The sequence below is a fragment of the Conger conger genome, chromosome 2, assembly GCF_963514075.1.
Source record: "Conger conger chromosome 2, fConCon1.1, whole genome shotgun sequence".
Taxonomy (NCBI): domain Eukaryota; kingdom Metazoa; phylum Chordata; class Actinopteri; order Anguilliformes; family Congridae; genus Conger; species Conger conger.
This window is the reverse complement of record NC_083761.1, coordinates 83,851,512-83,875,993: the sequence shown is the minus strand read 5'-3', so window position 1 is coordinate 83,875,993 and position 24,482 is coordinate 83,851,512. Positions and strand designations below refer to the sequence as shown.

Here is a 24,482-nt window from a genome sequence, read left to right as displayed (position 1 = left end):
TAAAGGGAACATGCATTTGTGTCGGTCAAAGTTACTAATGTAGAAATGCGGAAACAATTAACAATAGACATTTGCTACCCATTTGCAATTTGCTATTTTACATGAATCTGAAGCAGCGTAGTTCTTTCCTTCATTCAGGGAGTGAGTGAGTGAGTGATTTATTTTCCAAGATCTGCGTATCTGGACTTTTTGTGTCCAATGATAATGTACTCATATACAGTCCTCCCTTACCCCAAAGAGTATAGATTACTCCACATATCTCTGAAATCTACATCCCAAAAAAGTATTCCAAAAACATTTTCCCTTTATTTTCAGTTAATTGTCCCAGAAATAAATGTAATACTGAAAAACAAATGTAAATGACAGAAGTATTTTCTGTACGTTCATGTTTCCGTAAATACAACACGTGATTTTAGTTTCAATTTTGTTGCATTAATGGTTTGCAGATATGACAAAGAACAGGAAGGTTTTTTTCTGGACCTTTTGTCAGTGTAAGAGTGGTAATGTCTTCATAGACATTTACAGAAGTAGTCCTCTTCCACCTCAATGAAATAATTATAAATATTATTGTGCCATTTAGCCAATTCAGTTCAAACGAATGTGAAAGCAGCCTGCTTGTTCTTATTTTACATTAAATGAACATATAGTGTGTTGAACATGAGAGACAGTGGGCCATTTGGAAAATATTTATACAAGGTTTACGGGATTTTGAAAATTGGTGTACGTTTGAAACATTTTTCCGTGTCTTGTCATCATGATCACAATCCAAACCAAATATTGTCGAAAAAGAACAGCATTACAGCCTGCTGGTTAGCAAGTGACTCAAAAGGGTATTTAAATGATGTCCAAGAATGATCAGGCATCTACCAGTATGAATGAGAACTAAAGAACAGAACACTTCAGTGATATTTATAACAGAAACCCTGAGTTTCACTTCATACAGCAGAGTTCATTCCAGGTGAATCTTCCCTTAACAGTATTGGCATAACCAACATCACTGGCCAACCACTCCAGTCCCTTCTCAGGAGCCTGTCTGATCCAGCCCATCCAGTAGCTGCTGAATGTGAACCCAGAGGCTGTACAGGTCAGTGTGTGAGAGTCTCCTGGTCTCTTTACCACCGTCTGTCAGGACAACCTCACCCTGAACACCCTTGATTCAAATAAAAGTGAGATTTTAGCTGTGTAACAAGGAAGAAGCAGAGAGAGAGGGGGGGGGGGGGGGACAAGAGAGAGAGAGAGAGAGAGAGAGCTGCGAGGAGCAGCAGGGCTGGTAGGAGCTTCATGGCTGCAGGAGAGAAGGAGGAGTGCTGAGTTAAAGTACAGACTGAGTCCCACTGACTGCTGCTCTGCTTCTCACACTGACACTGGCTCCATTTAAAGCTGTGGGAGGTTTGCACTGCACCCTCCTCTAGGGGAGGGCAGAGTGAGGGCCACTGCTGATCACACTCACTCCAGTGTAGAAGCAGCAGCACAGGGAACTCACAGGTGCTGCACAGAAACATAGTGTTAATCACATTCAGTACAACACACATTTAATTCTGAAACCCTGCCCAGAAATGTAGAGTACATTTTGTATTATTGTAAATCACAAAAAAACATTGTTTTAAGTTCAATCAACGACAGGAAATGAAACTGATCAGTCATAACGCTAACATCAGCCTGCTCTTCATCCAGGTGTAGAAGCACAGATCTTTGACAACATGCTACAGCCCTGTACTTTATATTCAGTTTGTGTAGAACAAGACTCTCTCATTTATATTATTATTATAATCGTCTTTACATGGGAGCATATTATTCTTCTGATCAATTCAACCGACAAAATAAATTGACACTGAGAATCAGTGATTTGTGGGTGACACTACCATTAAGTGACTGTGAATGCACAGTTGTTTGCCATGACTTTGTTTAATTGGTAAATTACTTTTGGAAAAATATTAATAATTGTGTAAAGGCCCACAAAGGCTACAAAAAGCAGGCTGATGTTAGCGTTAGGGCTGATCAATTCAATTTCCTGTCTTTTAAGGCTTTCAGAAAATGTTAACATTTAACTTAAAACTGATTCATTTCCTAAACTTTACATGAGGAGGTGCAATTAATAGTTGCTAGGTTATTATGAATATGCATTTAAAAAAAAAAAACCCTTGGCTTTATTTACACTAAAAATCAATTTGGCTCACTAGCTCATTTAAGTCAAGAAAATCTATTCTCCCCATTTCTTATACGCTCATGCCATCTACTGGTAAAAACTGATATTTTGCTGTTCATTTGACAATACATTCTAAAAGTGTTGCTGTTGTACCCCTGAATAGGGGGACAAAGTAATAATTGTGACTCAACACTAGTGTTTCTCCACGAATGGCTTCATCACCAATCAATAAGTAATGAACAATACCAATACAAACAGTTAACTAGTAACACATGCAGGAAAACCGTGAACTAATGTCCATCCTTGTTATCTAACATAAAATAATATGTTTGGGCAGTTCAAAACTATTAGCCATAGATATAGCAAACTGGCGGCTTTAACTATCCTAGCTTGATACATACCGTACTTTATCTGATACCCATTTCTCTTACTTCATATTCTCCAACACACAATTAAGTACAAGGTATTAGACCGATTCATCGGCGTGAAATATCCAGCATTGTGCAAGCTAGCAAGACGCGTGCCTCACCTGTGCTTAACTTCCTTCAGTATTAGCAGGACGCTAACATAAACCGCATGCTATTCTTCTTTCAATTTCAGAATAAAACTCGACGAAAACGCCACAAAAAATGTTTGCCTAAGATAACAAGATATACACAAAGAAGGTACTTACAGTTTCTTAACCATATTAATGGTAGTGATTACCTGAATAGGGGGACGAAATAATAATTGTGACTCAACACAAGAGCAACTCCACGAATGGCTTTATCACGAATGGAGAAAATTTCTCCCCCTAAAGCACAAACGCAGGCATGAGCAAGCAATATCAGGTTATCAAAATAAGATCGTTTTGCAGATCACTGATAATATGATTATATCTCAACTTTTAACTTTATCGCATTACAGACCATGAATTCAGTCCTTTTAAGTTATTTGTTTTCACTGCTTTTCACTTGTCACATTGCCAGATTGGGCAACTTTTTACAGTATTGGGCGGTTTTTGTTTTCTGACAAATTACACATTATGACCAACCAAGTTGTTATCAAAAAATAAATTGCAAATATAAAATATATTATTAAGCGGTTTGTTTTCACTTGCTTTTGTTTCTGCACTGAAGAAACGATCTCTGCTAATGATACATTCAAAAATCAAACGTTGCCTAGGCTATCACTGATAGTATCAGTAATACAGCCCGCGCCATCAGTTTTTCATTACATATTACATTATTGGCATTTGGCAGACGCTCTTATCCAGAGCTACATACAGTTGATTCGACTAAGTAGGAGACAATCCTCCCCTGGAGCAATGCAGGGTTAAGGGCCTTGCTCAAGTGCCCAACGGCTGTGTGGATCTTATTGGGGCTACGCCGCGATTAGAGCCACAAATCTTGCATGTCCCAGTCACTTACCTTCACCACTACGCTACAGGCCGCCCCTTTTCAAGTTGGATAGCTGTGTCGGAGTGGGTAAAATACAAAAAAAATCTATAGGACAGAGTGGGAGTCAAATATTGATTTAAAAACATGGATTGCACCTGTTCCACAATATCCCTCAAAGGCAGGTTCGAAGTAGGCTACTGCAAAAGCAAGATCCACGATATTATGTTGCTTGCCATACTTCCATCAACGTTGTGGACGAACTTGCAAGATGAATTTGGCGAATTTAAAACATCTGATGAAAAGATAACCGTAGCCACCCCCAGATCACACCCAATACAACAGTTAACTAACGTTAGAGCTAGCGGTTACATTGAGCGAACTTACAGCTCTAGCTAACTTAGGTTACGTTAGCAAGTGACTTTTATTATTCTAGCTACAGTCAAATACATTATTAGCTGACTACCTAGTTAAGTTAGCAAACATCACACTGGTATGTCACTGAGCTGGCTAGCAAATTTAGCGGGATGTTTAATTAGTTTGTGTTTCATATCATACAGTGCGGGTCGGGAAAATGGATACCAGTACGTTTGCTTTCCTACTTGTAGCTAGCCATTATAGCTAGGTAGACGCAATTGACGAAGGATTGCAGCTCAGAAAACTCCATCCAGGAGTGCGTTAAGTTTTCCATTTATGTACGCCGAACTAGTCTTGTCTTTTTAACCTACTGGAAAAAGCTTTTATTAAACAATTTTTGTATTTTTGTGCTTCTCTGGGTAGTAATATCAGGTTTGTCCCAGGATATTGTGTATAGATATTCTATAGATATAGATGACCCAAGAACAGGCAGGTGTGTATTTGGGCGTTCTTTTAGTATACAGTGATGATCTGTTTATGTACATACAGAAATTGTACTGAGCACATCTCTTTTACATCAGTGGCAATAACTAAATCTATGTCTCTGAAATGTAGTAAAAATTTGTAACTCAAGAGAATCTGAAAGGTGACCAAGAATTTCCTGCCATCTAATAGCATAAATGATGAGACATAAAGAAAATAACAAAACAATTAATTGATATTTATAACAGAAATAGTCTTTGTCTCTGGTGAATCTTCCCTGAACATACAGGGAATAGTAGGTGTGTGAACCCCCTGTGTGAATAAAGGCAATCCACTCCAGTCCCTTCCCAGGAGCCTGTCTGACCCAGGCCATATAGGAGCTGCTGAATGTGAACCCAGAGGCTGTACAGGTCAGTTTGTGGGATTCTCCAGGCTTTTTAACTGCTGGTTCAGACTCAGTCAGCGTCTGGCATTCAACACCTGTGAAATGAAGAGAGACATAGATATGACAATGAATGAACCTCAAAATAAAATTTTACTGAAAATGAAATGAATTACAGATTAACACATACTTGTAAAGAACACTGTAATCAGGAGCAGGCTGGTTATAACAGTCATGGTGAAAGTCTTTGACTGCAGTCTGTGATGATAGCCCTACAGTCAGTCTCCAACAACAGTCCCTCCTCCCTCAGTGCAGAGAGGTAAATGTATAAGGAGTTCAGAGTTTGCATCAACTCCTCCTCACTGGGTGGGCAGATCTCACACTGTTTAAATAGAGCAGTCAGAGCTGTAGATGGGGCTCAGATCATATAGCAGTTATGAGTATTATCCATCATTACAGCCGTGTGTCTCTCTTCCATGGCTGATGACTGCATTATTATTCATAGTGAATCCAGGGAGTTTCCTGGCAGGTGAGGGTGGGAGAGTGGAGCCAGGAGCTCCCCAGTACTCAGTACATCACAAGTCACTCTAATGAGAGTGCCCAACAAGGACAGCATAGGACCACTCAGTACAGAAATCACTGTGATATCCAGTGTTAAACACTAGACCCTGCATGTGTAGCACTTACAAACGTAAACCTTATTATTGTGGAAAGTGTCAGAAATAGGTTTTTGATTAAAATTTCTGATTAATTAATATTTACTCCAAGTTGCTACGACTTATTCACAGAATAATATGATAAATATCCAGTTATCACTGGATATCTCTGTATGAGCATCTACAAAGTGATGTAATTTAATTTAATTTGTGTCATAATTACTACCCATATGCTACCATATTCATTGTGTTCAAAGGCTTCAAAACATAAGTTTCTTAAATGCATTTTATAGATTTATTTCTCAAATTTATGGTGAATTTTGTGAAGGTGTGGTAGTTGGGATGGGGCGATTTTTATTTTCATGTACCTATGAAGTATTCCACATAATAGAATTATGGTATGTGTTCTACTGCAGAACTCATCAGGGAGGGTTTTTGTACAGCCCTGCTGTAGCTTTGCTGCACTGTGACTCTCGGGCACAGTAATACACAGCTGTGTCTCCAGTCTTCAGGCTGCTCCCTTGTAAAGACACAGTGCTGCTGGAGGTGTCTCTGGAGATGGTGAACTTGTTTTTTAGTGAATCTTTATAAGCAGTGCTTCCATCATTCCATATAATTCCAATCCACTCCAGAGCTTTCCCTGCAGGCTGTCGGATCCAGTGTGTATCATAGCTGCTATCAGTCAGGGAATACCCAGAGATTTTACAGGAGATGGTCAGAGAGTGTCCTGGAGTTACAACCATAGAGCCTGGTTGTGTGAGTTCAATACAGTGACCGTCTGTGGAGAAAGAAATAAAAAAAGATATGTATCTCATTAAGCAATATAATCATAGAAATAAACTGAAAATAAAAAATAAAATAAAAATATTGAAAGTAAGTAAAACTGGAAAACATCACCAAATAATTGTATTTCAAAATTGAAAATCTTAATACAGCATGGTCACTTACAAGAGAAAGTTCCCAGCAGCACTGCGAATGCTACAATAGCTCCCATGGTCACACACAGATCTCCCTCTCTGTCTTACAGGTGATGCTCCTGTGTTGGGAGGAGAATTCTCAGGGGCTTTTATAGGAAATACTGTGGGCTGAATTTGTTTCAATCTCTGGGGATTGGAGGAAGGAGAAAAACAACATAAATTCAGAGGGTCAGAATATCCATTATAAGAAGCATTGCTGCCCCCACCTGGAAGAAAATTAAAACAGCAGACCGCTTCCACCAGAATTGCTCTGGAATTTACATCAGTAACAGTAATGTTCGATTCATTGTTTTCTTTCAGAATTTAAGCTCATGTAGTTATGATTCATATTCATACACACTGGAATACATCCCATAAAAGTCACAAGAAATGAATAGAAAGAAGACAGCAGACTGATTCCACTCTGGAATTTAGATCTGGAACGAAGCTAAAGCAGTCATAAAGTTATATATTACTGTATATCACTCTGGATCAGAGCATAAACAAAGTGATGGAAATGGAATTGAACGTATTTACTGCTAATCTGCCAGCAAAGTAATTGTGTTCAGAGGCTTCAAAGCATAATTTTCTTATTCATCAAAATGTGTTTAATAGATTTTTTATCAAATTAATGATGAATTTTGGAAAGGTATGGTAGGGTTGGGGCGTTTTTTTTCCACATTACAGTATTATGGGATGTGTTTTACTGCATCAGGGTGGGTTTTTGTACAGCCCTGCTGTAGCTTTGTTGCACTGTGACTTTCGGGCACAGTAATACACAGCTGTGTTTCCAGTCTGCTCCTTGGGAAGACACTGTGTTACTGGAGGTGTCTCTGGAGATGGTGAATGTTTTTTAGAGCTCAAGTTTAATTCATGATTTACACATGACTACAGATTTACTGAGATCTTTGTATCTGGACTTTTTGTTAGTACACAGTGATAATGTACTCTTATACAGTCCTCCTTTACCCCAAAGAGTATAGATAACTTCACATATCTCTAAAATCTACATACTATAAAATATTCCAAAGACATGTTCCCCATATTTTCAGTTAATTGTCCTAGAAATAAATGTAATGCTGAAAAACAAATGTAAATGACTGAAGTATTCTCTGTACGTTCATGTTTCCCTAAATACGACACATGATTTTAGTATCAATTTTGTTGCATTAATGGTTTGCAGATATGACAGAGATCAGGAAGGTTTTTATCTGGACCTTTTGTCAGTGGAAGAGTGGGAATGTCTTCATAGACGTTTACAGAAGTAGTCCTCTTCCACCTCAATGAAATAATTATAAATATTATTGTGCCATTTAGCCACTCCAGTTCAAACAAATATGAAAGCAGCCTGCTTGTTTATATTTTACATTAAATGAACATATATTGTGTTGAACATAAGGGACAGTGGACAATTTGGGAAATATTTATGCAAGGTTTACTGGATTTAGAAAATATCCTTGTGAGATTGGTATAAGTTCGAAACATGTTTCTGTGTCTTGTCATCATGATCACAATCCAAACCAAATATTGTAGGGCAGAACAGCATTACAGCCTACTGGTTAGCAGGTGACTCAAAAGGGTATTTAAAAGATGTCCAAGAATTATCAGGCATCTAATTGTATGAATGAGAACTAAAGAACAGAACACTTTAGTGATATTTTTAACAGAAACCCTGAGTTTCACTTCAAACAGCAGAGTTCATTCCAGGGCTCTCTCCTGTGGCTCTGTGTGATAAAGGGGAAGAGGTTTTTGTGCGGCTCTCCCCTCACTCTCTCTCACAGTGTGTCTCTGGCACAGTAATACACGGCAGTGTCTTCAGCTGTCAGGCTGTTCATCTGTAAATACAGCTTGCTGTTGGAGTCGTCTCTGGAGATGGTGAATCTTCCCTGAACAGACTGGGAATAGTAGATGGGTGTACTCGCTGTGCTAATAAAAGCAATCCACTCCAGTGCCTTCCCAGGAGCCTGTCTGATCCAGTTCATTTCGTAGCTGCTGAATGTGAACCCAGAGGCTGTACAGGTCAGTTTGTGGGATTCTCCAGGCTTTTTAACTGCTGGTTCAGACTCAGCCAGTGTCTGACATTCAACACCTGTGAAAGTGATAAATATTTAGTACTCTACAACATCTGAAGTAAGATTTCTGTAAAACTTAAATAAATGGCAGGTTAAAACATACTTGTAAAGAACACCGTAATGAGAAGCAGGCTGGTTATAACAGTCATGGTGAAAGTCTTTGACTGCAGTCTGTGATGATAGTCCTACAGTCAGTCTCCAACAACAGTCCCTCCTCCCTCAGTGCAGAGAGGTAAATGTAGAAGGAAGAGCTCAGAGTTTGCATCAACTCCTCCTCACTGGGTGGGCAGATCTCTCACAGTTTATAAAGATCTTCACATTCAAGTCCAGATTACCCAAACAGGTGTAGAACTGCCTCAGACTGGACCTCCATCCCTCCTCTATCTTTTCAGACAGCTTTTTAATGACAGTACACTCAAAGGTGTACTTGTTGCTGAAGTATGACCCCCTCTTAAAATCACACTTAAAAACAAAAAAACATTTTCTCCCAATTTCCTGGCCAATTGTATCCTGTTTTTTCTTCAATCCCACCCATGTACTGCTGAGGACTCGCCACTACAACCCTGCCCCCTGGTGGCCTGAAAGTGAGCAACGGCCTCCACCCTCAGAGCAGTGGCCCAGTAACCTGTAACATTACAAATATTTCAAATAATGAATATAATTTGATATAAATTCTATATATTATAAGTATCAACAGTTGCAATTCCACTATTTTTAATAAATATTACCATCGACGGGTGTTACATGTAATAGCAGAACTGGAATGAAGGTATTTCCTGTTTTTCAGAAACAGAGACTCTTGGGCCACGTCATATAAAGAGCCAGGTGCAGGATAGTGTACGAACTGCAAAGGGAGAGAGAAAGAGCTCCAAATACAGAAACAGTGTCTGCATTGTTCAAAACATTTTTTCCTATTCACAGAAAATCTGATTCATGTATTGTGCGTTGCTTGTCGTTTAGCCAATTTCTGATTACATTTATTACATTACATTACATTATTGGCATTTGGCAGACGCTCTTATCCAGAGCGACGTACAACAAAGTGCATACCCATAACCAGGGATAAGTTCGCTGAAAGACCCTAGAGGTAAGTACAATTTCAACTGCTACCTGTACAACAAAGATAAGGACAATGGCCATTTCTTTTTTTTTTTTTTTTTTTTTTTTTTTTTGAACAAACAAACAAACAAACAAGAGCAAAAGTGACCAAAGTTAACTATCCATGGTAAAAGCACTGCAGCTCAATATGAAGACTCAGGAAAATCCCAAACTTCCCACAATTCCACAGGACACACCCTTCGCACACTGGTCACAGGGTCCCCTGTGTGGGACAAAGACAGGCTGCAGGCTGATGTGTCTGAAGCAGAATTCCAGCGCTGCTGTAACGTCCCTCATGTGCTTCCAGGAGACCTTCACTGAGGTGGGGGACAGCAGGTGACCAATTCCAGCAGAGCCTTTAGTGTGTGACTGACACATTCACTATTTCAAGCTTTTTAATGGCTGGTTCACACACAGGCCCGGATTCAACACTCATCTTCCCGGAATTCAGAAATCACCCAAATATGGAAGCTATTCCATGCCACATTTCCATTTATGAAATGACCATGATAATGAAAACTCAACACAAAAATGAACAAAAGGCCATATCGTAAATTTAGTAAATTCAGCATGAATGAATAAAAGACTGCATGCAATTGGATTAAAGCAGTGTTTATCCATCATTACAGCCGTGTGTCTCTCTTCCATGGCTGATGACTGCATTATTATTCATAGTGAATCCAGGGAGTTTCCTGGCAGGTGAGGGTGGGAGAGTGGAGCCAGGAGCTCCCCAGTACTCAGTACATCACAAGTCACTCTAATGAGAGTGCCCAACAAGGACAGCATAGGACCACTCAGTACAGAAATCACTGTGATATCCAGTGTTAAACACTAGACCCTGCATGTGTAGCACTTACAAACGTAAACCTTATTATTGTGGAAAGTGTCAGAAATAGGTTTTTGATTAAAATTTCTGATTAATTAATATTTACTCCAAGTTGCTACGACTTATTCACAGAATAATATGATAAATATCCAGTTATCACTGGATATCTCTGTATTGTACTGAGCACATCTCTTTTACATCAGTGGCAATAACTAAATCTATGTCTCTGAAATGTAGTAAAAATTTGTAACTCAAGAGAATCTGAAAGGTGACCAAGAATTTCCTGCCATCTAATAGCATAAATGATGAGACATAAAGAAAATAACAAAACAATTAATTGATATTTATAACAGAAAGTATTAAGTCCTATGGGTCTATGGATCAAAAACTTATTTCAAGTGTACTTTATATTCAGTTTGTGTAGAACAAGGCTCTCTCATTTATATTATTATTATAATCGTCTTTACATGGGAGCATATTATTCTTCTGATCAATTCAACCGACAAAATAAATTGACACTGAGAATCAGTGATTTGTGGGTGACACTACCATTAAGTGACTGTGAATGCACAGTTGTTTGCCATGACTTTGTTTAATTGGTAAATTACTTTTGGAAAAATATTAATAATTGTGTAAAGGCCCACAAAGGCTACAAAAAGCAGGCTGATGTTAGCGTTAGGGCTGATCAATTCAATTTCCTGTCTTTTAAGGCTTTCAGAAAATGTTAACATTTAACTTAAAACTGATTCATTTCCTAAACTTTACATGAGGAGGTGCAATTAATAGTTGCTAGGTTATTATGAATATGCATTTAAAAAAAAAAAACCCTTGGCTTTATTTACACTAAAAATCAATTTGGCTCACTAGCTCATTTAAGTCAAATCTATTCTCCCCATTTCTTATACGCTCATGTCATCTACTGGTAAAAACTGATATTTTGCTGTTCATTTGACAATACATTCTAAAAGTGTTGCTGTTGTACCCCTGAATAGGGGGACAAAGTAATAATTGTGACTCAACACTAGTGTTTCTCCACGAATGGCTTCATCACCAATCAATAAGTAATGAACAATACCAATACAAACAGTTAACTAGTAACACATGCAGGAAAACCGTGAACTAATGTCCATCCTTGTTATCTAACATAAAATAATATGTTTGGGCAGTTCAAAACTATTAGCCATAGATATAGCAAACTGGCGGCTTTAACTATCCTAGCTTGATACATACCGTACTTTATCTGATACCCATTTCTCTTACTTCATATTCTCCAACACACAATTAAGTACAAGGTATTAGACCGATTCATCGGCGTGAAATATCCAGCATTGTGCAAGCTAGCAAGACGCGTGCCTCACCTGTGCTTAACTTCCTTCAGTATTAGCAGGACGCTAACATAAACCGCATGCTATTCTTCTTTCAATTTCAGAATAAAACTCGACGAAAACGCCACAAAAAATGTTTGCCTAAGATAACAAGATATACACAAAGAAGGTACTTACAGTTTCTTAACCATATTAATGGTAGTGATTACCTGAATAGGGGGACGAAATAATAATTGTGACTCAACACAAGAGCAACTCCACGAATGGCTTTATCACGAATGGAGAAAATTTCTCCCCCTAAAGCACAAACGCAGGCATGAGCAAGCAATATCAGGTTATCAAAATAAGATCGTTTTGCAGATCACTGATAATATGATTATATCTCAACTTTTAACTTTATCGCATTACAGACCATGAATTCAGTCCTTTTAAGTTATTTGTTTTCACTGCTTTTCACTTGTCACATTGCCAGATTGGGCAACTTTTTACAGTATTGGGCGGTTTTTGTTTTCTGACAAATTACACATTATGACCAACCAAGTTGTTATCAAAAAATAAATTGCAAATATAAAATATATTATTAAGCGGTTTGTTTTCACTTGCTTTTGTTTCTGCACTGAAGAAACGATCTCTGCTAATGATACATTCAAAAATCAAACGTTGCCTAGGCTATCACTGATAGTATCAGTAATACAGCCCGCGCCATCAGTTTTTCATTACATATTACATTATTGGCATTTGGCAGACGCTCTTATCCAGAGCTACATACAGTTGATTCGACTAAGTAGGAGACAATCCTCCCCTGGAGCAATGCAGGGTTAAGGGCCTTGCTCAAGTGCCCAACGGCTGTGTGGATCTTATTGGGGCTACGCCGCGATTAGAGCCACAAATCTTGCATGTCCCAGTCACTTACCTTCACCACTACGCTACAGGCCGCCCCTTTTCAAGTTGGATAGCTGTGTCGGAGTGGGTAAAATACAAAAAAAATCTATAGGACAGAGTGGGAGTCAAATATTGATTTAAAAACATGGATTGCACCTGTTCCACAATATCCCTCAAAGGCAGGTTCGAAGTAGGCTACTGCAAAAGCAAGATCCACGATATTATGTTGCTTGCCATACTTCCATCAACGTTGTGGACGAACTTGCAAGATGAATTTGGCGAATTTAAAACATCTGATGAAAAGATAACCGTAGCCACCCCCAGATCACACCCAATACAACAGTTAACTAACGTTAGAGCTAGCGGTTACATTGAGCGAACTTACAGCTCTAGCTAACTTAGGTTACGTTAGCAAGTGACTTTTATTATTCTAGCTACAGTCAAATACATTATTAGCTGACTACCTAGTTAAGTTAGCAAACATCACACTGGTATGTCACTGAGCTGGCTAGCAAATTTAGCGGGATGTTTAATTAGTTTGTGTTTCATATCATACAGTGCGGGTCGGGAAAATGGATACCAGTACGTTTGCTTTCCTACTTGTAGCTAGCCATTATAGCTAGGTAGACGCAATTGACGAAGGATTGCAGCTCAGAAAACTCCATCCAGGAGTGCGTTAAGTTTTCCATTTATGTACGCCGAACTAGTCTTGTCTTTTTAACCTACTGGAAAAAGCTTTTATTAAACAATTTTTGTATTTTTGTGCTTCTCTGGGTAGTAATATCAGGTTTGTCCCAGGATATTGTGTATAGATATTCTATAGATATAGATGACCCAAGAACAGGCAGGTGTGTATTTGGGCGTTCTTTTAGTATACAGTGATGATCTGTTTATGTACATACAGAAATTGTACTGAGCACATCTCTTTTACATCAGTGGCAATAACTAAATCTATGTCTCTGAAATGTAGTAAAAATTTGTAACTCAAGAGAATCTGAAAGGTGACCAAGGATTTCCTGCCATCTAATAGCATAAATGATGAGACATAAAGAAAATAACAAAACAATTAATTGATATTTATAACAGAAATAGTCTTTGTCTCTGGTGAATCTTCCCTGAACATACAGGGAATAGTAGGTGTGTGAACCCCCTGTGTGAATAAAGGCAATCCACTCCAGTCCCTTCCCAGGAGCCTGTCTGACCCAGGCCATATAGGAGCTGCTGAATGTGAACCCAGAGGCTGTACAGGTCAGTTTGTGGGATTCTCCAGGCTTTTTAACTGCTGGTTCAGACTCAGTCAGCGTCTGGCATTCAACACCTGTGAAATGAAGAGAGACATAGATATGACAATGAATGAACCTCAAAATAAAATTTTACTGAAAATGAAATGAATTACAGATTAACACATACTTGTAAAGAACACTGTAATCAGGAGCAGGCTGGTTATAACAGTCATGGTGAAAGTCTTTCACTGCAGTCTGTGATGATAGCCCTACAGTCAGTCTCCACCAACAGTCCCTCCTCCTTCAGTGCAGAGAGGTAAATGTAGAAGGAAGAGTTCAGAGTTTGCATCAACTCCTCCTCACTGGGTGGGCAGATCTCACACTGTTTAAATAGAGCAGTCAGAGCTGTAGACGGGGCTCAGATCATATAGCAGTTATGAGTATTATCCATCATTACAGCCGTGTGTCTCTCTTCCATGGCTGATGACTGCATTATTATTCATGGTGAATCCAGGGAGTTTCCTGGCAGGTGAGGGTGGGAGAGTGGAGCCAGGAGCTCCCCAGGGCTCAGTACGTCACAAGTCACTCTCATGAGTGTCCAACACAGACAGCATAGGACCAATTAGTACAGGAATCACCGTGATATCCAGTGTTAAACACTAGACCCTGCATATGTAACACTTACAAATATAAACTTTCTTCCACCAACATTATTGTTGGGCATTATTGTGGAATGTGAGCAATTGGTTAACTAAGCAGGAGACAATCCTCCCCTGGAGCAATGCAGGGCTAAGGCCCTTGCTCAAGGGCCCAACAGCTGTGCAGATCTTATTGTGGCTACACCGGGATTAGAACCACTGACCTTGTGTGTCCCAGTCATTTACCTTAACCACTACGCTACAGGCCACCCCCATATTCATTGTGTTCAAAGGCTTCAAAGCATACGTTTCTGAAATGCATTTAATAGATTTCTTTCTCAAATTTATGGTGAATTTTATAAAGGTGTGGTAGTTGGGATGGGTGTTTTTTTTATTTTTATGTACTTATGAAGTATTCCACATTATTGTATTACGGTATGTGTTCTACCACTACACTCATCAGGGAGGGTTTTTGTACAGCCCTGCTGTAGCTTTGCAGCACTGTGACTCTCGGGCACAGTAATACACAGCTGTGTCTCCAGTCTGCAGGCTGCTCCCTTGTAAAGACACTGTGCTGCTGGAGGTGTCTCTGGAGATGGTGAACTTGCTCTTTAGAGAATCTTTATAGTATGTGCTTCCATCATAGCAAATGCGTGCAACCCACTCCAGAGCTTTCCCTGCAGGCTGTCTGATCCAGTTTGTACAGTAGGTGCTTGTGAGGGAATACCCAGAGACTTTACAGGAGATGGTCAGAGAGTGTCCTGGAGTTACAACCATAGAGCCTGGCTGTGTGAGTTCAACACAGTGACCGTCTGTGCAGAAAGAAATACAAAAATATGTGTATCTCGTTAAGCAATATAATCATATAAATAAACAGAAAATAAATAAATAAATAAATATCCCAATAATATATTTCATATTTACATGAGATTGAAAGTAAGAAAAACTGGAAAACATCACCAAATAATTGTATTTCAAAATAGAAAATCTTAATTCAGCATGGTCACTTACAAGATAAAGTTCCCAGCAACACTGCTAATGCTACAATAGCTCCCATTGTCACACACAGATCTCCCTCTCTGTCTTACAGGTGATGCTCCTGTGTTGGGAGGATAATTCTCAGGGGCTTTTATAGGAAATACTGTGGGCTGAATTTGTTTAATCTCTGGGGGTTGGAGGAAGAAGAAAAACAAGATAAATTCAGAGGCTCTGAATATCCGTTATAAGGAGCACTGCTGCCCCCTCCTGGAGGAGAATTAAAACAGCAGACTGCTTCCACCAGCATTGCTCTGGAATTTACATCAATAAGAGTATGTTCGATTAATTATATTCTTTCAGAATTTAAGCTCATGTAGTAGGGAATAAAATCAGCAGATCGGCAAACTGCTCAAGTTCATGAGCTACAGATTTACCAAGATCTTTGTATCTGGACTTTTTGTGTCCAATGAGAATGTATTCATACACAGTCCTCCCTTACCCCCAAGAGTACAGATTACTCCACATATCTCTGAAATCTACATACCCATAAAGTACATTATCCTGGAAAGAAATGTAATGCAGAAAAACAAATGTAAATGATACATGTTCAATGATGTACATTCATGTATGTATGTTCCATGAATAACACAGATTATTTTAGCCTAATAATGGTTTGCAGATATGACAAAGAACAGGAAGGGTTTTATCTGGACCTTTTGTCAGTGTAAGAGTGGGAATTTGCACATTTACATTTACAGAAGTGGTCCTCTTCCACCTCAATGACAGTAATAAGAAATATTGTGCCATCAAGCCAATTCAGTTGAAACAAGGCTCAGGCAGTAAGAGCAGTCGTCTGGCAGTCGGAGGGTTGCCGGTTCGATCCCCCACCCGGGTGTCGAAGTGTCCCTGAGCAAGACACTTAACTCCCAAATTCTCCTGACGAGCAGGTCGGGGCCTTACATGGCAGCCAATCGCCGTGAGTGTGTGTATGAACGGGTGAATGGAGAAGCATCAATTGTATAGCGCTTTGGATAAAGGCGCGATATAAATGCCTGCCATTTACTATTTTACCAAACAAATATTAAAGCAGCCTGCTTTTTTATATTTTGCAGTGAAAAAAAATATAGTGTGTTGAACATCAGTAAGAGACAGTGGACCATTTGGGAAATATTCATGAAAGATTTTAATATTTTCTGTGGTGTAAGGTTGGTGTATGTTTGAAATGTGTTTCTGGGAATGTACGTTTTCTCTGACTCGTCATCATGATCACAATGATCACAAAGTGAATATTGTAGAGGCACAACAGCATTACAGCCTGCAGATTAGCAGGCGACTCTAAAAGACATATAAATGATGTTCAAGAATTTACCAGCATCTACAGTGGGAGCAATAATTATTTGATCCCTTGCTGATTTTGTAGTTTTGCCCACTTACAAAGAATGGAACTGTGTAGAATTTTAATCATTGGTACATTTTAACATTGAGAGACAATAACAACTTCATATAAATTTTATACATTTATTATCGTATTTGTGCATGAAATAAGTTTTTGATCCCCTCCCAATCAGCAATAATTCTGGCTCCCACAGACCAGTTAGTTTTCCATTAAGAAGCACTCCTAATCTCAACTCATTACCCAAACCACACAATCAATCAGATTCCAATGTTTCCACCATGGCCAAGACAAAGGAGCTGTCTAGGGACATCAGGGACAAAATTGTTATTAGAAAATGGAAGAAACACAAAGTCACCGCCAATCTCCCTCGGTCTGGGGCTCCACGCAAGATCTCGCTTTGTGGGATATCAATGATCATGAGAAAGGTCAGGGATCAGCCCAGTACTACACAGGAGGAGCTTGTTAATGACCTGAAGGCAGTTGGGACCACAGTCACGAAGAGAACCATCAGTAACACACTACACCGTGAAGGATTAAAATCCTGCTGCACATGCAAGGTTCCTCTGCTGAAGAAGGCATATGTACAGGCCCATCTGAAGTTTGTCAAAGAACACCTGGATGATCCAGAGGAGGCTTGGGAGAAGGTGATGTGGTCAGATGAGACCAAAATAGAGCTATTTGGCATCAACTCGACTCCTGAGTTTGGAGGAAGAGAAATGCTGAGTACAACCCCAAGAACACCATCCCCACTGTGAAGCATGGAGGAAACCTTATGCTTTGGGGGTGTTTCTCAGCTAAGGGGACAGGACGACTTCACCGTATCGAGGGGAGGAAGAATGGAGCCATGTACCAGGAAATTCTGGGCGACAACCTCCTTCCCTCAGTGAGAGCACTGAAAATGGGTAGTGCATGGGTCTTCCAACATGACAATGACCCAAAACATACGGCCAAGGCAACAAAGGGGTAGCTCAAAAAGAAGCATATTAAGGTCCTGGAGTGGGCTAGCCAGTCTCCAGACCTAAATCCCATCGAAAATCTGTGGAGGGAGTGAAGCTTCGAGTTGCCAAGCGACAGCCTTGGAACCTTAAGGATTTGATGAGGATCTGCAAAAAGGAGTGGACCAAAATCTGGTGAAAAACTACAACAAACGTCTGACCTCTGTGCTTGCCAACAAAGGTTTCTCCACCAAGTATTAAGTCCTATGGTTCTATGGATCAATTACTTATTTCATGTGAAAATATGATTTTTTGAATTTATAAAATTTATATGATGTTGTTATTGTGGATTATTTTATATGTTAAAATGTACCTATGATTAAAATTCTACACAGTTCCATTCTTTGTAAATGGGCTAACCAACAAAATCAGCAAGGTATCAAATAATTATTGCTCCCACTGTATATATTTATATATATATATATATATATATATATATATATATATATATATATATATATATATACATACATACATACATACAGCATACTCACAATATGAAGAAGATAAAGTTCGGAAATACTGTGGGCTGAAGTTGTTTAAATCTCTGGGGATTGGAGGAAGGAGAAAAACAAGATAAATTCAGAGGGTCTGAATATCCATTATGAGGAGCACTGCTGCCCCCTCCTGGAGGAGAATTAAAACAGCAGACAACACCAGTAACCATAATGATCGATTAATTATATTGTTTCTGAATAAAAGCTCATGTAATTATGACACATATTTCTACACACTGGAATACATTCCATTTAGGTCACAAAAAATGTCTTTCATCTGGACTCTGAGTCTGAAATAAAGTCTGAATTGAATTGATTTGAATAAACAATGACATTGGGTGCATATCATAACCACATGATTCATTGTACGTCGCTCTAGATAAGAACGTCTGCAAAATTCTTGCAATATAATGTTTACTATTGACAGAATAATTTAGACTGTTGATGTTTCTCCAAAAATGCATTACAATCAGATTAAGATGAAGAGCTTATGGGGAAAGATTTGTATTGTTCATTGCTAATATAGAAATGTGTAAACAATCAACCATAGATACCTAAATTATTTGATATGAATCTTTAATTTAAGAACAGCATTGTTCTTTCATTCATTCATTAGGTCCAGCTCTCTGCTGTGGCTCTGTGTGATAAAGGGGAAGAGGTTTTTGTGCGGCTCTCCCCTCACTCTCTCTCTCACTGTGGGCGTCTGGCACAGTAATACACAGCAGTGTCTCCAGTCTGCAGGCTGCACCCTTGTAAAGACACTGTGTTACTGGAGGTGTCTCTGGAGATGGTGAACTTGTTGCATTAATGGTTTGCAGATATGACAAAGAACAGGAAGGTTTTTATCTGGACCTTTTGTCAGTGTAAGAGTGGTAATGTCTTCACAGACATTTACAGAAATAGTCCTCTTCCACCTCAATTATAGTAGTAAATAATATTGTGCCATTTAGCTAATCCAATTCAAACAAATATGAAAGCAGCCTGCTTGTTTATATTTTACATTAAATGAATATGTAGTGTTTTGAACATAAGAGACAGTGGACCATTTGGGAAATATTTATGCAAGGTTTACTGGATTTTGAAAATATCATTGTGGGATTGGTGTACGATTGAAGCATGTTTCTGTGACTTGTATATTGTAGAGACAGAACAGCATTATAGCCTGCTGGTTAGCAGGTGACTCAAGAGGGTATTTAAAAGATGTCCAAGAATTATCAGGCATCAAATCGTATGAATGAGAACGAAAGAACAGGACACTTCAGTGATATTTATAACAGAAACCCTGAGTTTCACTTCATACAGCAGAGTTCATTCCAGGGCTCTCTGCTGTGGCTCTGTGTGATAAAGGGGAAGAGGTTTTTGTGCGGCTCTCCCCTCACTCTCTCTCACTGTGGGTCTCTGGCACAGTAATACACGGCAGTGTCTTCTTCAGCTGTCAGGCTGTTCATCTGTAAATATAGCTTGCTGTTGGAGTTGTCTCTGCTGATGGTGAATCTTCCCTGAACAGACTGGGCATATTCACTGGAGCTGCCATGCCGACGTCCCAAAAACTCCAGTCCCTTCCCGGGAGCCTGTCTGATCCAGGCCAACCAGTGGCTGCTGAGTGTGAACCCAGAGGCTGTACAGGTCAGTGTGTGAGAGTCTCCTGGTCTCTTTACCACCGCTTCAGATTCTTTCAGGACAATCTCACCCTGAACACCTGTAATTAAAATAAAAGTGTGATTTTAGCTGTAGAACATGGAAGAAGCAGAGAGAAAATGGGACAGAGAGAGAGAGACCTGAGAGAGTGAGAGAGAGAGACCTGAGAGAGTGAGAGAGAGAGAAAGAGAGAGAGACCTGAGAGAGTGAGAGCTGTGAGGAGCAGCAGGGCTGGTAGGAGCTTCATGGCTGCAGGAGAGAAGGAGGAGTGCTGAGTTAAAGTACAGACTGAGTCCCACTGACTGCTGCTCTGCTCTCACACTGAAACTGGCTCCATTTAAAGCTGTGGGAGGTTTGCCCTGCACCCTCCTCGAGGGGAGGGCAGAGTGAGGGCCACTGCTGATCACACTCACTCCAGTGTAGAAGCAGCAGCACAGGGAACTCACAGGTGCTGCACAGAAACATAGTGTTCATCACATTCAGGACAACACACATTCATTTCTGTAACCCTGCACAGAAACATAGTGTTAATCACATTCAGTACAGCACACATTCATTTATGTAACCCTACACATAAATGTAGAGTACATTTTGTGATTTGTATTAATATTAATCACAAAAAAGAAACTGATCAGCCATAAAGCTAACATCAGCCTGCTCTGTATAAGCACAGATCTTTGACATGCTACAGCCCTGTACTTTATATTCAGTTTGTGTAGAACAAGACTTTCTTATTTATATTATTATTTTAATTGCATTTACATGACAGCATATTATTCGTCTGATCAATTCAACCAATACAAAATAAATTGACACAGTAAACATTTAACTAAAAACTTGATTTTTCTGTGATTCATTTCCTTGGTGCAATTAATAGTTGCTAGGTTATTATGAATATGCTTTAAAAAATAAAACCCTTGGCTTTATTTACACTAAATATCTATTTGGCTCACTAGCTCATTTAAGTCAAGAAAATCCATTCTCCCCATTTCCTACACGCTCATGCCATCTACTGGTAAAAAGTGATATTTTACTGTTCATTAGTAATAATTGTGACTCAACACAAGTGTTTCTCCACGAATGGCTTTATCACCAATCAGTAAGTAATAAACAATGCCAAAACAAACAGTTGACGAGTAACATATGCAGAAAAACCGTGAACTAATGTCCATCCTTGTTATCTTACATAAAATAATATGTTTGGGCAGTTCAAAACTATTAGCAATAGATATAGCAAACTGGCGCCTTTAGCTATCCTAGCTAGATGCATACTGTACTTTATCTGATACCCATTTCTCTGAAATAACCTAGATAAAGGTTTACTTCATATTCTCCAACACACAATTAAGTACAAGGTATTGGACCGATTCATCGGCATGAAATATCCAGCATTGTGCAAGCTAGCAAGACGCGTGCCTCACATGTGCTTTAACTTCCTTCAGTACTGGCAGGACGCTAACATAAACAGCATGCTATTCTTCTTTCAATTTCAGAATAAAACTCGACGAAAACGCCGTAAAAACGTTTTCCTAAGATAACAAGATATACACAAAGAACATCCAAATGTTTCCTCACCATATTAATGGTAGTGATTACCTGAATAGGGGGACGAAATAATAATTGTGATTCAACACAAGAGCAACTCCACGAATGGCTTTATCACGAATGGAGTTCTCCCCTAAGCTTTATGCTAAAGCACAAACGCAGGAATGAGCAAGCAATATCAGGTTAGCAAAATAAGATCGTTTTGCTGATAATATCATTATATCTCAACTTTTAACTTCATCACATTACAGACCATGAATTCAGTCCTTTTAAGTTATTTGTTTTTACCGCTTTTCACTTGTCACATTGCCAGATTGGGCAACTTTTTGCAGTATTGGGCGGTTTTTGTTTTCTGACAAATTACACATTATAACCAAACAAGTTGTTATCAAACAATAACGTTGTGGACAAACTTGCGAGATGAATTTGGCGAATTTAAAATATCTGATGAAAAGATAACCGTAGCCACCCCCAGATCACACCCAGTATAACAGTTAACTAACGTTAGAGCTAGCGGCTACGTTGAGCGAACTTACAGCACTAGTTAACTTAGGCTACGTTAGCAAGTGACTTTTATTATTCTAGCTACAGTCAAATACATTATTAGCTGACTACCTAGTTAATTTAGCTAACATCGCACTGGTATGCCACTGAGCTGGCTAGCAAATTTAGCGGGATGTTTAATTAGTTTGTGTTTAATTTTATACAGTGCGGGTCGGGAAAATGGATACCGGTACGTTTGCTTTCCTACTGGTAGCTAGCCATTATAGCTAGGTAGACGCAATTGACGAAGGAGTGCAGCTCAGAAAACTCCACCCAGGAGTGCCGTGAGTTTTCCATTTAGGTACACCGAATTAGCCTTGTCTTTTTTACAATATATTATCCTGAATAAAATAAAAATACCTACTGGGGAAAGTTTTTATTAAACAATTTGTGTATTTTTGTGCTTCTCTGGGTAGTAATATCAGGTTTGTCCCAGGATATTGTGTATCGATATTCTATACTATAGATATAGATGACCCAAGAACAGGCAGGTTTGTATCTTGGCCTTCTATTTGTGTAGTGATCTGTTTATTTACATACAGAAATTCTCCTGAGGAGATCTCTTTTACATCAGTGGCAATAACTAATGATATGCCACTAAAATGTAGGAATAAGTTGTAAGCCAAGAGAATTTGAAAGGTGACCAAGAATTCCCTGCCATCTAATAGCATAAATGATGAGACATAAAGAAAATAACAAAACAGTTCACTGATAGTCGTTGCTAGTTACTGCATGTTGCTACGACTTATTCACAGAATAATATGATAAATATCCAGTTATTTATCACTGGATATCTCTCTGTATGAGCATCTACAAAGTGATTGTAATTTAATTTAATTTGTGTCATAATTACTACTGATATGCTACCATATTCATTGTGTTCAAATGCTTCAAAACACAAGTTTCTTAAATGCATTTAATAGATTTATTTCTCAAATTTATGGTGAATTTTGTAAAGGTGTGGTAGTTCGGATGGGGCGATTTTTATTTTCATGTACTGATGAAGTATTCCACATTATAATATTATGGTATGTATTCTACTGCAGAACTCATCAGGGTGGGTTTTTGTACAGCCCTGCTGTAGTTTTGCTGCACTGTGACTCTCGGGCACAGTAATACACAGCCGTGTCTCCAGTCTGCAGGCTGCTCCCTTGTAAAGACACTGTGCTGCTGGAGGTGTCTCTGGAGATGGTGAACTTGTTTTTTAGTGAATCTTTATAAGCAGTGCCTCCACTAGAGCAAATGCGTCCAATCCACTCCAGAGCTTTCCCTGCAGGCTGTCGGATCCAGTGTGTACAGTAGCTGCTATCAGTCAGGGAATACCCAGAGACTTTACAGGAGATGGTCAGAGAGTGTCCTGGAGTTACAACCATAGAGCCTGGCTGTGTGACTTCAACACAGTGACCATCTGTGGAGACAGAAATAAGAAAGATATGTATCTCATTAAGCAATATAATCATAGAAATTAATAGAAAATATGAAGAAAAAAGAGTATATATTTAATATTTACATGATATTTAAAGTAAATAAAACTGGAAAACATCACCAAATTATTATATTTCAAAACAGAAAATATTAATACAGCATGGTCACTTACAAGATAAAGTTCCCAGTAACACTGCTAATGCTACAATAGCTCCCATTGTCACACACAGATCTCCCTCTCTGTCTTACAAGTGATGCTCCTGTGTTGGGAGGATAATTCTCAGGGGCTTTTATAGGAAATACGGTGGGCTGAATTTGTTTAAATCTCTGGGGGTTGGAGGGTGGAGAAAAACAAGATAAATTCAGAGGGTCAGAATATCCATTATGAGGAGCACTGCTACCCCCTCCTGGTGGAGAATAAGTTCAGCATATCAGCAAGCTGCTCAAGTTTTATTTATGAGATACAGATTTACCAAGAAGTTTGTATCTGGACTTTTTGTGTCCAATGATAATGTACTTACCGTAAATCCTCAAATTGTGGCCGGGTCTTTTATTTACTTAGGCTGCACGAAGCACAGGCCTTTATTTGGGGCAGGCTTGTATTCGAGGCAGGCCTTTATTTCTTATTAGACTTCTGGTGTAGAATTTTATTCTTACAAATAAAGTAAAAGGCTACACTTAAAGTGGGCAACACTGTTCAACACTTCCTGTAACCGTTCAGAAATCAATTAGTGTAGGCTAATCAGAAAACACTGTTTGGTAAGTCATAGTGTCAGTCTTAACAGACTTAGTTTATTGCAAATATTCTCAAACACAAGAAATCACACATCCAGAAGTCCAGAATCCATAAAATAACAACTTGCCAGACACGCCTTCATGAACAATAACAAATTAGCGTAAATAACAGCAAGTTAAGGATCTTTTTTTCCTAAAGTGCGTTTTATTGTGAGACATCCGTTTCGTTTGGAGCAGCATACCGGTAGGCTATCAAAAGATTTTCGCTTTGGTTTGGGATTTAATTTACTTTTGGACTGTTTGATTCTAT

At 39.0% G+C, this 24,482-nt stretch overlaps 1 gene segment (V, D, J or C); it reads right to left on the bottom strand.

Annotated features, from left to right (window-relative positions):
• Positions 1 to 1,279: 1,279 nt before the first annotated feature.
• On the bottom strand, positions 1,280 to 20,217 carry LOC133121405 (immunoglobulin heavy variable 3-7-like). The segment is given in 3 exon segments: positions 1,280 to 1,285; positions 19,690 to 19,985; positions 20,123 to 20,217. Coding segments are annotated over 3 exon segments (351 nt in total).
• Between the last annotated feature and the right edge of the window lie 4,265 nt (positions 20,218 to 24,482).